The sequence below is a fragment of the Somniosus microcephalus genome, chromosome 14, assembly GCF_052327205.1.
Source record: "Somniosus microcephalus isolate GS21.2 chromosome 14, FLI_Smic_1.0, whole genome shotgun sequence".
Lineage (NCBI taxonomy): Eukaryota > Metazoa > Chordata > Chondrichthyes > Squaliformes > Somniosidae > Somniosus > Somniosus microcephalus.
The window spans coordinates 65,530,911-65,547,063 of record NC_141000.1 but is presented as its reverse complement, the minus strand read 5'-3'; the positions used below and the strand labels follow the sequence as shown (position 1 = coordinate 65,547,063).

Sequence of the window (16,153 nt, the reverse complement as noted above, 5' to 3'; positions counted from 1 at the left end):
ACGGCAAAGTGGCATTTGGAGTGTGGAGAGCCGATTAACAATTAACAGAGGCTGCCGCTACCGCAAGCATAGGAGGCAATCACAGACAAGTGTCATCCATGTGCCTGGAGAGAGGGAAGCAGAAGAAAGTATCTGATCCTTAAGAAAAAGGCAAGTAATAAGGATGAATGTGAATAAACTGAGGCAGCCACATACGGAGGCGGCCACATATGTAGGAACCCAAGCAAAGTAAGTTCCACATTTCAGTCAGAATGTCTTTAGTAACTTAAATATGCTTAACCCAAATTGATCCAGTCACCTCTTGGAATTGGAACAAATAGGGAAATAATAAGATAAGATAGAAAAGGTGAAACAAACAGATGCAACTGCCGAAAGAGATTTGTAACTGACTATTATTCACACACATATTTGACAATTCCAATGCACTCAATTCAGTTCCCACGGCCAAGGTAATTTACATTCCAGTACGCTATGCACAATGTCACACAAACCGTGCAATAAAATGGACAATCGTGGATATACACCGCAAATCAGTCAGCCTCTGTAAGGGAAAAGACATTTCAAGTTTAACGTCAAAAAATGCATATTACAAAATACCTGCTCTTTCGCTGTTCTTTTTTTTATATCAGAAGTCTGAGAGCAAACTGTCAGTGGAATGCGGCACATGAAACCCCTCGCCAGCTTTGAGGAGGTACTCATGGGATGAGAAGCCTTTCATGGTGATTCCAAAGCCGGAAGGTGATTATACTTCTCGTTTGAACAATTGTAAATAAGTAGATTAACTGTGCAACCGGTGTACAGTAGTAACTGTGGTCTGGCAAAAAAAAATGCCTGTGCAATCTGTGTGTTAACATGGACTCATCAGATGTACTTTTTTTCCTGCAGAGATATATCTGAACCTCAGGAGCAACACGTCGTCGATCTTAGTAACATGTCTCACCACAGCACTCAGTGTTATCGGTATGACTTGAAGCAGGCACCAGTCCAGATACACACACTCTAGAGGGTTTTTACAAATTTAGAAAGGGAAAAACACAGAGAGTCACAGGCATAGAACAGTCTGCTTCTGCAACACATTGAGGTAGGTGGCCAGTAGAAGTACAAGAAGGTCTTTGGGAGACCTCTTGAGAGGTCTCTGCACTTTTCCAGGGGGCTGTAAAGGATGGCCCGCCTATGGGGAATGGGTGCAAAACCCGTGTGTGTCCTTCTTGGGTGAGCCCCCTCCTTCTGGAACTGTCTTGGATCCCCATATTAGTCCTGAGTGGGTGGAGAAGGGTATCTTAATTAATGATGTACCTTAGCTACTTGTTTGAAAAAGTAAGTCCTATCTTGGTATTTTTGAGCAACCATTTGTATCAATCCCCATGAGGATTCCAGAATTACTTGTGGCATCATATATGCAGAGGGTCTTACTGTCTTGGTTAATTGTTGGATCTTTTGATCAAACCTTGCTGCCTTTACTAACTCCATTCGAGCTGGCTGATGTTAAATGTCTGTTTCCACGCTCTGGAGTTCCGTATCTCCGTGAACTAGTTGCTCTTTAATTTCTTTATAGTCTGATTCTCTTTGTGCCAATTGTTTAAATTTTGTTTCCCTTTGTGTACATTTTACGTTTAACATTTGTAAATGGAACAAGAGAGGAACAAGTGATAACTAATTCTGATAGTTTAGTCTGTCCACTTTCCGACTTTTCACAAGTATCATTTTGTGGATCAATAAGTTTCTGATTATTTCTACTTAATCTTTGCCAGTTATTATCCCATTCTCCTAAGTGGTTCTTGTACTTTAAAATTTCTGGAGACCATCTCTAGATGCAACAATTCATCTGTCATAGTGACAGTATCAAATTAATCAATTTAAATACTGACTTGGAGCGATCTTTAAGTTTTAAGTCAAAGTCCTTTTGGTCAATTCAGTGACTGGATCTTTAAATTCACTTCTGGAAAGCAAATTTGAAACCTTCTTGAAACCAGTTCTGGCAAAGGGTCATCGACCTGAAACGTTAACACTGATTCTCTCTCCTGACATGCTGAGTGTTTCCAGCATTTTCTGGTTTTATTTCAGATTTCCAGCATCCGTAGTGTTTTGCTTTTGAAACCTTCTTGCCGTCTAATTAGTTCCTGCTGTGATAGCTCCACCCCCATTTTCACAGACAATTCTGCAAAGTGCTTTTAACCTTTCACTATTAAGAAGCAACTTCTTGACTTGGCTAAAACCTCAGCATTGTATCACAAATTTTAACAATTAATTCAATCTTTGATTTCCTAACACTCACTCAATTGCCCTGAGTTGGCATCTAAACTACTTTACAACAACATCAAAATTGATGCCTTTATCAAACTAACCCTAGCTTAATAGTTAGTGCCCCAAATAATATTTGTTCGTTCACATTACGGACAAGCCCCCTAAATGTAATAATGCTCTGGTTGATAAATCTACAAAGCATGAAAGGAATATTAATTAATGATGAAGTCAGACAATTGGTGCCATCAGAATGTTGAGCACTAAACTAACAGTTAGTACTTGGGTAGATATTATTAACTGACAAATTCTAAAAGTGTTACAGGCAGAAACATAGTTTAAGTGTATCACAGTATTTCACCTAAGCTGGGCTTTGCTTTATACAGTGTAGCAATTATACTCAGTGTCCAAGATCAAGGTTAGCAAGATTACTTTACAGTTAGAGTCCTTGTATAGCTAGCAGGTTAACAGTGTTGAATAACAAGGATATCTTTTTGTTAATAATATGACATATAATCTTGTCCTTCTGGGACCAGTTGTGTGGTTCTGTCTCCCTTTGGAAGACTTGGATTTCCCTATTGGACATCCATGGGTATTTCATATCCATAAACATAGTACTTCTATGCTCTTTGATCGTCATCTTCTCCTCCTGGTGTAGCTAGCCTTACATATATGTTATCTCTCACTGCATTATTATACTCTATTCCCTGTGTAAGCTTTTTATTTCGACTGGCATTAAATTGATAGCAAGACCAATTCTTTTGAAACAATTTGGAATAAGTTTATTAAACACACACACTCATGCACATCAAAACAATAGCCTACTGGTATCTATGGACTCTACTTGATTACAACAGGTAAGGTAATGGGTTAGATTTACACAGACTTGTTCTTCCCTGAGTCAAGCAATGCACACGGCCTTTTTCCTTGCTTCTTGGTCTGGTCTGTAGAGGGAGGGCTTCCTGCTTTTCCGCGTGGTCATCCAGAGAGAGCGAGAGCCTTTGGGTTCCTTGCTTTATATCTTTTTAAGTCCATTGTCTCTAGTCTAAATTGCTAAGACCCCAGGATTGGGTCTTAGTTTCATAGCAGTTCTTGATTGGCTTTCCTTTGAACATGTCTGTCTGCAGTGGCTGGTGCCATTTCTTCAATTCACTGCTCCATTCACACTCAGACCTCACCGTCCGCGGCCTCTTGCATTGTTCAGCGTAAGCTCGAGGAACAGCACCTCATCTTCCAATTAGGCACTTTACAGCCTTCTGGACACAATATTGAGTTCAATAATTTCAGATCATAACCTCGGCCCCTATCATACTTTTATATATTTTTTATCCACATTTTTGGTTTGTGCCTTTTCCTTTTTTTTCTCTCCCACATGGCAGCTGTCTTTCATTCTGCCAGCGTATTTCACACTTCATCTAGAGCCATCCTTTGTTTCTTTACCTGCCCTATTACCATCGCGTCTCGCCTTGAATATCTCTTAATGTCTGTTCACCTCTCACAGACCTTCCCTTTTGTTCTTTTATCCCCTCCCCCATTTCCCAGCTCCCAAACTTGCTTTTTCATCTGTTTCATTTCCTGCTTTTTTCTCAGTTCTGACGAAGGGTCTTTGACCTGAAACGTTAACTCTGTTTCTCTCTTCACAGATGTTGCCTGGCCTGCTGAGTCCAGTGTTTTCTGTTGTTATTTCTTGATTACGTTTATTGTTTGTTAACACCTTTTAATGGCTCTTGAGTTTCGATGGTAAGTTTTGATGGGCTTTCGATGCTGTCTCTGTGGGGGGTTAACCTGTTTTGCAGGTTTCCTTTGTTAAGTTTCACGCCGTTGCCTTGAGCAGGGATATCCATACACATCAAATTCATCTTTATTACATACATCTTATATTAGTAGTCTTGAGTCCATCACACATACAAAACATTTATTTTTATTCTTGCAGATTCCCTGCCTTGAGGGGGATATATCTTTATTGACCCCTCATTTGGTTTATTTCCTCAGGGCTTGCATATGGTGGTTCATTTTCCTAAGGAGTTTTCTCAGGTAGCAGATCATGATGATCTCCACCACTACAATTATGGCTTGTGCCAGTATCATAAGCAGTGAGAGGGTTCTGAGCTAGGGGTGTTGTCCTACATTATACATTGTTTCCCACCATGGGCTGGCTCCTAGCTTTTGTATAGCCCTGCTGTTTATGGCATTGTTCTGTGTCATCTGTATTAACTGTCTCCGTGAGGTGGATGACCGCTGTCCAGTATCGTCCCGACAATCATAAGGATCCGTATCATGGACTGTGGGAAACAAGATCAGTGTAGTATTTACTCTTTGGCATTTTTTAACTGATTAATATGATACCATTTCTTGTACTTAACACCCTTTTCCCCTGGTAACTGAATCAAATAAACCGCGAGGTTCAATCGGTCTATAATCGTATGCGGTCCCCACCACCTGGACTCAAAGGCATGCGTCTTTTTCCCATAATTTGGAATCATTACAGTGTCCCCCACCTGATACTCAAAAGGACGTACTTTCTTGTCAAAGTACCTTTTAATTTGTCTTTTTGATTTACCCAATTTCGTGGCCACAAATCGATTCATCTGATCAGTGTGATCTACCACTTGTTCCAGCCACTTGGAACTACATGGTTCCATTGTCAAGGGGCTCATCCCCGTTAGTGTTAGCTGGCCTGGCGTTCTCATGAGTCTCCCCGTCATGGCCTGATATGGGGAGACTCCTGTTGTTTTATGAGGTGTGGACCTCATTGCCATTAAGTACATTGGCAGCATGTTAGCCCATGGAGTGGGGTGGTCTGCACACAATTTTTTTAACATTAACTTGAGGGTCCTGTTTCCCCTTTCAACCCCTCCAGATGACTGAGGGTGGTGAGCAATATGTAGTTTGTGTTTTATCCCCACATTTCCTGTAGATGGGTAAAAATCTTACCGGTAAAGTGCGAACCTTGATCACTGTCCACTTGTACCGGTACTCCCCACCTACAAAACACATGATTTAATAGTGTTTTGGCTGCCGTGATCGCGGTGTTGGAGCAGCAGGTGAATGCTTCGATCCATTTAGTGAATTGATCCACCACCACGAGGGCATGCCGAAAATTGCCTTGCGCCTGTGAAAGTGGTCCAATGAAATCTATCTGGAGGTGAGTCCATGGCCCTTGAGGTGGGGGCGCGCTTTGAAGCAAGGCTCGGTTAGTGCACGTGGGAGGATTGTGCTGCAGGTACGGTAGGCATCGCGCCACATATAGGTTGATTGTTTCCCTCATGGAAGGCCACCAAGCTGTGGATGCTACCATATAGAAGGTTACCAGGGCAGAATAGTGCCCTGCCGTGGGGTGGGAGTGAAAGAGGAAGAGCAGTTCCTGACCCACCTCTGGTGGAACACACACCACCGGGCAGGCGTATGGCTTTCTTTTGAACATCAGCAACTGCTCCGCTGAGTCAGGGGCAGTGGCTAGTGTGGTATTGGGGGCCCAGGCTGTCGGTTGAGGAAGGGGTCTGTCCGGGGCAGTGGCTAGTGTGGTATTGGGGGCCCAAGCTATCAGTTGAGGAAGGGGTCTGTCAGGGGCAGTGCCTAGTGTGGTATTGGGGGCCCAGGCTGTCGGTTGAGGAAGGGGTCTGTCCGGGGCAGTGGCTAGTGTGGTATTGGGGGCCCAAGCTATCAGTTGAGGAAGGGGTCTGTCCGGGGCAGTGGCTAGTGTGGTATTGGGGGCCCAGGCTGTCGATTGAGGAAGGGCTCTGCCTTCCTCGTGCCAGGCGCTTACAACAGCATATGGCCAGTATTGCTGCTGCAGGGATTTTAAATCTAGGTGATCTGTTGGGGAGCCCTTGCTAACAGCATTGCAGGGCTCAACAACTATATCCACTATCTCCCCATCAATCGCAACGTCCTTGGCTTCTCTGTCTGCTCTGGAATTTCCCGCACTATGTGGACCCCCTTTTCAATGGGCTGCTCCCTTTCCTATGAAGCGGGGCTGGGATCGCTGTTTAAGGTATGACCAGAGCAGGCGTAACCAGGGCCCATAGACCAGGGCCTTACCGTCTATTGTACGGTAGTCATTTTTGTGGTATAGGGGCAAGGAGAGCATGGTGTTTATAGCATAGGCACTATCGGACCAAATATTCACGGGTCTATCTGAGGTTTCTTTCACGGCGGTCAGAAGTGCGGCGATTTCTGCATATTGTGAGGACTGTCAGTTGCATTATCGCTGGGTGGTTTTGGTTCTCTCTGGCAATACCACAGCATACCCGGTGTGGGGGATCCCTCGATGTGATATGAGGACCCATCGATGTAGACATCTGGGGCTCCCTGTATGGGCTCTTTCTGCACAGGATGTGTCTCAAAGTTAATCAGGGGTAGCGGACATTCATGCGGTTCCCCCTCATAAGCCAGAAATTGCAGCAGCAATGTGGTGGATTTGGAAATGATATCAATGTCTCTTTCCATAAATTCCAATGTCCATTTGCTGAGGCGCTGCGAAGAAACTAGCGAATCTCCAGGTTTCATCAGTAGGTTTAGAGGCGTGTGAGCGCTGTGAAGGATGGTCGCTTGTAGCCCAGAAATAAAAGGTAAAAATGATGAACCGCCCAGAAGACGGCCAGCAGGTGGTGCTCACATGCGGTATACGTCTTTTCTGCCCCCTGCAGGATTCGAGACGCATAAGCAATGGGCTGTAGTCGATCAGCTCACGTTTGGCACAGAACTGCGGCGAGGTTTTGTTCTGTGGCCCCGACCTCCAAATGGAAGGGTTGCATGGGATCCGGAGGAATCAGACATGCGGTCTGTATCACTGCAGTTTTTAATTTGGCCACGGACTGGGTGTGAGCATCAGTCCATGCCGGGCGTATGTCATCACCCTGTAGTTTTATCAAATCATACAGGGGCTTTGCACACTCTGCAAAGCCTGGGATAAAGTTCTTTTGGTACCCCACCAAACCCAAGAATGATCGTAGGACTGTTTTGGAAGTGGGTAATGGTAGTCGCTGTACTATCTCCACCTTGTGGGAGTCGGGGGATGATCCCTCTGGAAAAATGGACACTCCTAGAAAGGTGACCCGTTCTTTTACCAACTGAGCCTTACGGGGATTCACCTTTAGTCCCGCCTGAGCCAACAATGTCAACAGTTTGTGCAAAAGGGACAAATGCTCCTCCATGCTATCGGTTGCCAGCAGTAGATCTTCTATGTACTGCAGCAAGCAGGTGGGGCGGGAAAAGTCTTTTAAAACTGCAGCCATTCTTTTGTGGAAGATCGTGGGGGCATTGTGGAAGCCCTGAGGCAGGCATGTCCAGGTGTAGCTCTGGTCCTCAAATGTGAACGCAAATTTGTACTGGTCCTCTCTTTTAACAGGGATACTCCAGAAGCCATTGGCGATGTTGAGGGTCGAGAAGTACTTGGAACCAGCAGGAATTTGAGAGGATATGGTGGGAGCTTCTCTTATTACTGGTGAGCAGGCTGGCGATACAGAATTTAACTTTCTGTAATCAATAGTCAGTCGCCAGCTGCTATCAGGCTTTTTAACCGGCTATGTGGGTGAATTGGTTGTGAAAGTGCCTGTCCTAACAACACCCTGCTCGACTAGGCATTTTATGGTGTCGCGGATGTAAGGGTGACTCTCCCTTGGAATGGAGTACTGTTAAGTGAATGAGTGGTAGGATCCTTCAATAGACTCTTCGCCTGCCATTTTACCACAATCGTGCTTGCACGTGTGCAAACACCGCTAGGTGTTCCTGAATTAGTTTTGCTACAGCTTCATTTTCGCTCCCCGGAGGGTCATACTCGGATGGTTTTTGGCATCTGAAATTTCTACCACTTTTGCGTTATTTCTCAATCCCATCCAAACACAGTACCGATTGTAATCTATTACTGCGCCATACTGATCCAACAAATCAGTCCCTAAAATTCCCCTTCTGTCGAGGGTGGTCATCAGCATCGGCGCTGGGACCTTACAGGTGAGGCCTCCCAACTGAAGTTCAGAGGCCTTCCCTATATATGCAGTGGTTGTATCACCATTAAAACCTTTAAGAGCCATACAACCCTTGCCTGCCGCTGCATGGCGTTCAGGGTATGGGGTGTGGATGGTGGTAACGGCTGAGCCAGTGTCTATAAGCATAATCTGCTGCCGGCCCCCTTTTAAGACAACAAGGACTACTGGTCTCCCGCTACCATCATGTTGGAACCCCACTTCCGACCAATCTTTGGGGGCCAAACCCCGTCATAGGGTGGGAGGGTTCCCTCCAATGGGTGTGCATTGACGATAGGATTTTGCGTTCCCAATGGGTGTGCATTGGCGATTGCATGCACCGGTAATTGATTTTGCATCTTCCCCGTGACAATTTCGGCTTTCATGAGGGTTATCAACTGGTCCAATCGTTGATCTGTCCCAGAGGGCTTGGATTCATCCTTTTTTAGAAGGGTAACTAACTGAGCCAATTGTTGTTCCATCCCAGAGGGTTTGGGTTCGTCCCTAGGGAGGTATCTATGCATTGCATCGTGGTCCGGTGCCTGTCTGGGTCTCCTGCAGTGTTTTGCTAGGTGACCTTCCTTCTTACAATTAAAGCACTGTCCCCTAAAGGGGTAGTACCTAGATCCCTCCACCGCTGACCCTGGTTTCTTTGCGGTGGGTGGCGACTTCACCTTTAACTGGTCTTTTACCATCTCCCAGGCTCTTTGAACGTTAGTCTCTATCTGTCCACTGATCGGCGGGCCTCACGGCTATGCCCAGGGTGGTTTTAACTAAAGAGTGGAGTTGGGTCAGGAACATCATTTTGAATTGTTCCTGATTCTTTCCTGCTGCAGTATTTGCGGGTGCCTGGTTCTGGGTACGTTCATAGATATCATACAGGCCATTACTGAAGGCTCTAGGGGGTCTCATCTGGACGCTGTTTGGTCTGACTAAGCATAGCCACTAAGTTTAAGTTTTGGATCCCTAAATGATTTAGGATCTCGGTCATGACTGCATTAGTCGCTGTGCCACGCTGGAGGATCGCGTCTGGCAGATTATTCTTCAAAGAACTGGAACAGGCCAAGAGGAGGACTCGTGTTAAGTCTCCCTCTTCTAACTTGGGGTGACCCCTCCTGAAATCTGCCCATCTCCTATTAACTACCAGTGGGTCGTCCCCATCATTAATGGGCCCCAAGTCGTGGCTACAGCACCAGATATGGGCCGTGAATCGGTATGGTTACTAGTGATGTGACCATGCACATTATGCCATAAAGAGGTGGTCACTACTGCTACGGTTGGCCCTTGTGTCTCCAAGGTATCCCATCCTTCATTGCCCTCCTGGGGATTATACTGACTGCCTTCCTCTTCCCAATCTGTCTCCCCCTCACCCCTTCTGTTGTCCCTGTTATGAATCCCCGTGTTACTGTGGATACTAGAGCCTGTTGCTGCCCTAATTTACTCTTTAGCCATGCTATTTCTAGTTGGCACCGGGAGTGGTCTGCCTCCCTATGTGGCTTCTTAATTGCTTCCCTTAATGCCCCCCTAATGTCTTCTACTTCCTGCTGGAGCCCCAGGTTTTCCAATTTATATTTCTTGAGCTTTAATCTGGTTTTATTTGCTGCAGCGACGGCTGCTCCTGCGTTTAAATTTGGAAGGCTTTGTTGCTGTAGCAACGAAGCTGCCTGCTCAGCTCCTCTTTCTAGTTGCCTGATACTGTGGCTTAATAGATCGATTTCGTGTCTCAAATGCTGGAGTTCTCCCTCCTTTAACTGCCTAACAAGCTGGATGCCTTCTACTTTCTGTTCTTTCATACTTTGAATCTCTTTCTTTTAGTTGAATCTCTTTGACTTTTAGTTCTTTTAAATCTTGTATCTCTCCCTTTAAATCTTGAATCTCTTTTGCATCCTGCCTCATTAATTCCTCATCTCTCTGAACACAGTAATGTGCCCCGAATGCCAAGAAACTGTTTGCCTGTTTGGGCCTTAGCTTTCCCTCATCTACCCTCTCCTGAATAAATGCCACGAGCTCCCCAAAGGACGCATGTTGGCTCTTACAAATGCATCATGCCTGTAACTCTAGTAAGTCCCTTATGGACACCTTTTCGTATATTTTTTCATGGTAGGCTACAGCTACGTCTTTTGCTGGCTTTTTGTATGCCCCCAACCCCTTCATCCTGTGTCTTTTGAATTTACTTTTAAACATCGCACCACAGGTTAGAATCGCAACTCCCGAAATTTCCAATTGTTTAAAAGAATGATCTAAAGCTGTCTTGCCAAATCCCGGATGAGCCCCAAGTTTTGTAAGCTTTTTATTTTGACTGGCATTAAATTGACAGCAAGACCACTTCTTTTGAAACAATTTGGAATAAGCTTATTAAACACACACACTCAAATACATCAAAATAATAGCCTACTGGTATCTATGGACTCTACTTGATTACAACAGGTAAGGTAATAGGTTATATTTACACAGACTTGTACTTCCCTGAGTTAAGCAATGCACGCAGCCTTTTTCCTTGCTTCTTGGTCTGGTCTGTAGAGGGAGGGCTTCCTGCTTTTCTGCGTGGTCATCCAGAAAAGGTGAGAACCTTTGGGCTCCTTGTTTTATATATTTTTAAGTCCACTATTTCTAGTCTAAATTGCTAAGACCCTAGGATTGGGTTTTAGTTTCATGGCAGTTCTTGATTGGCTTTCCTTTGAACATGTGTCTGTCTGCAGTGGCTGGTGCCATTTCTTGATTAAGCTAATTGTTAACACCTTTTAATGGCTCTTGAGTTTTGATGCTGAGTTTCAATGGGTTTTTGATGGGTTTTCGATGCTGTCTCTGTGGGGGTTATCCTGTTATGCAGGTTTCCTTTGTTAAGTTTTGTGCCGTTGCCTTGAGCAGGGATATCCATACACATCAAATTCATCTTTATTACATACATTTTATATTAGTAGTCTCGAGTCCATCACACATACAAAACATATATTTTTATTCTTACACTTGTCAGCTGTGGCTCAGTTGGTAGCACTCTTGCCTCTGAGTCAGAAAGTTGTGGGTTCACGTCCCACTCCAGAGATTTGAGCACAAAAATCTAGGCTGACACTCCAGTGCAGTGCTGAGGGAGTGCTGCACTGTCGGAGGTGCCGTCTTTTGGATGAGATGTTAAACCGAGGCCCCATCACCTCTCTCAGGTGGACGTAAAAGATCCCATGGCACTATTTCGAAGAAGAGCAGGGGAGTTAAGAACATAGAACATAAGAAATAGGAGCAGGAGTAGGCCATTCGGCCCTTCGAGCCTTCTCCGCCATTCACTAAGATCATGGCTGATCTGGTCATGGCCTCAACTCCACTTTTCTGCCCGCTCCCCATAACCCTTGACTCCCCTGTAGTTCAAAAATCTGTCTATCTGAGCCTTGATATTCAATGACTCCGCCTCCACAGCTCTCTGGGGTAGAGAATTCCAAAGATTCACGACCCTCTGAGAGAAGAAATTCCTCCTCATCTCCATCTTAAATGGGCAACCGCTTATTCTGAAACTATGCCCCCTTGTTCTAGATTCCCCCATGAGGAGAAACATCTTCTCAGCATCTACCCTGTCAAGCCCCCTCAGAATCAACCTAGTGAACCTTCTCGGAACTGTCTCCAATGCAAGTATATCCCTCCTTAAATTAGGAGACCAAAACTGTACGCAGTACTCTAGGTGTGGTCTCACCAACACCCTGTACAGTTGTAACAAGACTTCCCTACCTTTATACTCCATCCCCCTTGCAATAAAGGCCAACATTCCATTTGCCTTCCTAATTACTTGCTGTACCTGCATGCTAACTTTTTGTGTTTCATGTACGAGGACCCCCAGATCCCTCTGTACCGCAGCATTCTGTAGTCTCTCTCCATTTAAATAATAATTTGCTTTTCTATTCTTCCTACCAAAGTGGATAACCTCACATTTTCCCACATTATACTCCATCTGCCAAATTTTTGCCCACTCACTTAATCTATCTATATCCCTTTGCAGACTCTTTGTGTACTCCTCACAACTTGCTTTCTCACCTATCTTTGTATCGTCAGCAAATTTGGCTACAGTACACTCGGTCCCTTCATTCAAGTCATTAATATAGATTGTAAATAGTTGAGGCCCCAGCACTGATCCCTGTGGCACCCCACTAGTTACAGTTTGCCAACCTGAAAATAACCCATTTACCCCGACTCTGTTTTCTGTTAATTAGCCAATCCTCTATCCATGCCCCCAACACCATGAGCTCATATCTTGTGCAGTAACCTTTTATGTGGCACCTTATCGAATGCCTTTTGGAAATCCAAATACACATTACTGGTTCCCCTTTATCCACCCTGCTCGTTACATCCTCAAAGAACTCTAATAAATTCATTAAACATGATTTCCCTTTCATAAAACCATGTTGACTCTGCTTGATTGTATTATGATTTTCTAAATGTCCTGCTACTACTTCCTTAATAATGGATTCCAGCATTTTGCCAATGACAGATGTTAAGCTAACTGGCCTATAGTTTCCTGCTTTCTGTCTCCCTCCTTTCTTGAATAGGGGTATTACATTTGCAATTTTCCAATCTGCTGGGACCTTTCCAGAGTCTAGGCAATTTTGGAAGATTACAACCAATGCATCCACTATCTCTGCAGCCACTTCTTTTAAGACCCTAGGATGAAGGCCATCAGGTCCATGGGACTTGTCAGCCTTTAGTCCCATTAGTTTGTCCAGTACTTTTTCTCTAGTGATAATGATTGTTTTAAGTTCCTCCACCCCTTTTGCCCCTTGGTTTTCCACTATTATTCGGATGCTTTTAGTGTCTTCTACCGTGAAGACAGATACAAAATATTTGTTCAAAATCTCTGCCATTTCCTTGTTTCCCATTATTAATTCCCCAGTCTCATCCTCTAAGGGACCAAAGTTTACTTTAGCTACTCTCTTCCTTTTTATATACTTGTAGAAGCTCTTACTGTCTGTTTTTATATTTCTTGTTAGTTTACTCTCATAATCTATTTTCTCCCTGTTTATCATTTTTTTGTCATGCTTTGCAAGTTTCTAAAAATTTCCCAATCTTCTGGCCTACCACTAATCTTCACAACATTGTATGCCTTTTCTTTCAATTTGATACCGTCCTTAATTTCCTTAGTAAGCCAAGGATGGTTCATCCTTCTCATAGAATCTTTCTTTCTCACTGGAATATATCTTTGTTGAGAGTTATGAAATATCTCCTTAAAAGTCTTCCACTGCTTATCTACCATCTTACCTTGTAATCTATTTTCCCAGTCCACTTTAACCAACTCTGTCTTCATACCCTTCTACTGTAATTGCCTTTATTTAAGTTTAAGACACTAGTTTCAGACCTAAGTTTCTCACCCTCAAACTGAATGTGAAATTCTATCATGTTGTGATCACTCTTCCCTAGAGGATCCTTTACTATGGGATCATTAATTAATCCTGTCTCATTACACATTACCAGATCTAAAAGAGCCTGTTCCCTGGTTGGTTCCACAACATATTGTTCTAAGAAAATGTCCTGAATACACTCCATGAACTCGTCCTCAAGGCAACCTTTGCCAATTTGATTTGTCCAATGTATATGAAGATTAAAATCGCCCACGATTATTGCAGTACCTTTCTTACAAGCCCCCATTATTTACATAGAAACATAGAAACATAGAAGATAGGAGCAGGAGTAGGCCAATCAATTAGGTTGATTGGCTATGATAAATTGACCCTTGGTGTTAGGGGGATTAAATACGTGGGGTTACAAGGATAGGGTGGGATATGTGTTGGTGTAGGGGTTACGGGGATCGGGTGGGATGTGTGTCGGTGCAGGCTCGATGGGCCGAAATGGCCTCTATCTGCACTGTGGGGTTTCTGTGATTCTGTGTGATTCGGCCCTTCGAGCCTGCTCCGCCATTCAACGAGATCATGGCTGATCATCCAAACCCTAGCACCCAGTCCCTACACCGACAGCCATCCCACCCAAGCCCTATTCCCGTAACCCCGTAACCCCACGTATTTAATCCCCCCTAACACTAAGGGCCAATTTTTTTTTTATCATGGCCAATCAACCTAACCCACACATCTTTCTTGATTTATACTCTGTCCCACAGTGTAGCTACTGTTAGGGGGCCTATAGACTACTCCCACCAGTGACTTCTTTCCCTTATTATTTCTTATTTCCTCCCAAACTGATTCTACATCTTGATCTTCCGAGCCAAGATCATTTCTCACTACTGTACTGATCTCACCCTTTATTAACAGAGCTACCCCACCTCCTTTTCCTTCTGCCTATCCTTGCAAAATGTCAAATACTCCTGAATATTCACTTCCCAGCCTTGGTCACCTTGCAGCCACGTCTCTGTAATGGCTATCAGATCATACCCATTTATTTCTATTTGTACTGTCAATTCATCTAGTTACGAATGCTGTGTGCGTTCAGGTAACAAGCCTTTAATTTTGTCTTTTTACCATTTTCCCCTACTCTGACCCTATTTGCTGGTGCACTCTTATGCTTGTACGCTCTGTCCCTTCCTGTCACACTCTGGTTATCATTACCCCTATCGCTGCCCTGCACTATTGCCTTGTCCTTCCTTTTTAACTTTCTAAGTTTCCCCTCACCTGAACCCCACCCCCCCCCCACTATTTAGTTTAAAGCCCTATCTACAGCCCTAGTTATTCGATTCACAGCATGGTTCAAGAGAACCCCGTCCCAATGGAACAGCTCCCTCTTTCCCCAGTACTGGTGCCAATGCTCCATGAATTGAAACCCATTTCCCCCACACCAATCCTTGAGCCACGCATTCAACTCTCTGATCTTATTGACCCTATGCCAATTTGCTCGTGGCTCAGGTAGTAATCCAGAGATTATTACCTTTGTGGTTCTGCTTTTTAATTTAGCCCCCAGCTGCTCAAACTCTCTCAGCAGAACCTCTTTCTTAGTCCTACCTATGTCGTTGGTACCTACGTGGACCATGACAACTGGATCCTCTCCCTCCCACTCCAAGTTCCTCTCCAGCCCCGAGGAGATTTCCTTAACCCTGGCACCGGACAGGCAACACAGCCTTCAGGACTCACGCTCTTGGCTGCAGAGAACAGTATCTATCCCCCTAACTATACTGTCGCCTACCACTATGACATTCCTTTTTACTCTTCCAACTTGAATGGCCCCCTGTACCATGGTGCTGCAGTCAATTTGCTCATCCTCCCTGCAGTCCCTGCTCTTGTCCACACAGGGAGTAAGAACCTCGTATCCATTGGACAAGTGCAAGGGCTGAGGCTCCTCCAATGCTACCTTCTGGATCCCCATACCTGCCTCACTCGTAGTCACACCCTCCTGTCCCTGACCACGGACCAAATCTTAAGTATTTAATCTAAGGGGTGTGACTGCCTCCTGGAACAAAGTGTCCAGGTAACTTTCTCCCTACCTGATGTATCGCAGTGTCCGAAGCTTGGACTCCAGCTCATCAACCCTGAGCCGAAGTTCCTCCAGCTGCAAACACTTACTGTCATGAATGATACCTAAAATGGAATCTATGTGGTAAACTGAAGCAGCTTGGTTAGTCACATAGCACATAGATGGGAAAATAGTGACCTCTCTTTCTGATGTTAAGTGAAGAATTGCACATATATTCAGTGGCTTCCACAGACATGGGCTCACTTAGTTCCAACCATTAACTGGAAGAAGCTGCTAGTTACATGAATTCTTTGTGTTCTCATCTCTCTGAGAGTGTTTGGTCACTCTTCCTAGAATTCTAGTATTAACCTATTTGGTTTTGCCAGACTGCAGTAGTGTGGTTTTAAAAAAACACTTATTCTGCAGCCTCATTGTAGGCTGTTTGCTGAGATATATGGAGGTTGTGCGTCGGTGTCATGAGTCATGATTTAAGTGGTAATCCATGTCAGTGAGGAGTCAACCGGTTGCCACCGTGGAATAAGTGGGGGTCTGCACAGAGCAGGATTAAACAGAGTGGA

The 16,153-nt window shown here is 44.5% G+C and overlaps 1 protein-coding gene and 1 pseudogene across 1 annotated transcript in view; both read right to left on the bottom strand.

Moving 5' to 3' along the window:
- Positions 1-4,946, bottom strand: part of LOC147107520 (uncharacterized) — a 39,034-nt gene extending 34,088 nt beyond the window's left edge. The window contains exons 1-2 of the mRNA XM_086007394.1: positions 4,761-4,946; positions 1,612-1,807 (exon numbers count right to left, since the gene is read on the bottom strand). Coding sequence (XP_085863520.1) covers positions 1,612-1,807; positions 4,761-4,946 — 382 coding nt within the window. The remainder of the gene's footprint in view (positions 1-1,611; positions 1,808-4,760) is intronic.
- A 73-nt stretch (positions 4,947-5,019) lies between these two features.
- LOC147107519 (uncharacterized) lies at positions 5,020-8,367 on the bottom strand (annotated as a pseudogene).
- Between the last annotated feature and the right edge of the window lie 7,786 nt (positions 8,368-16,153).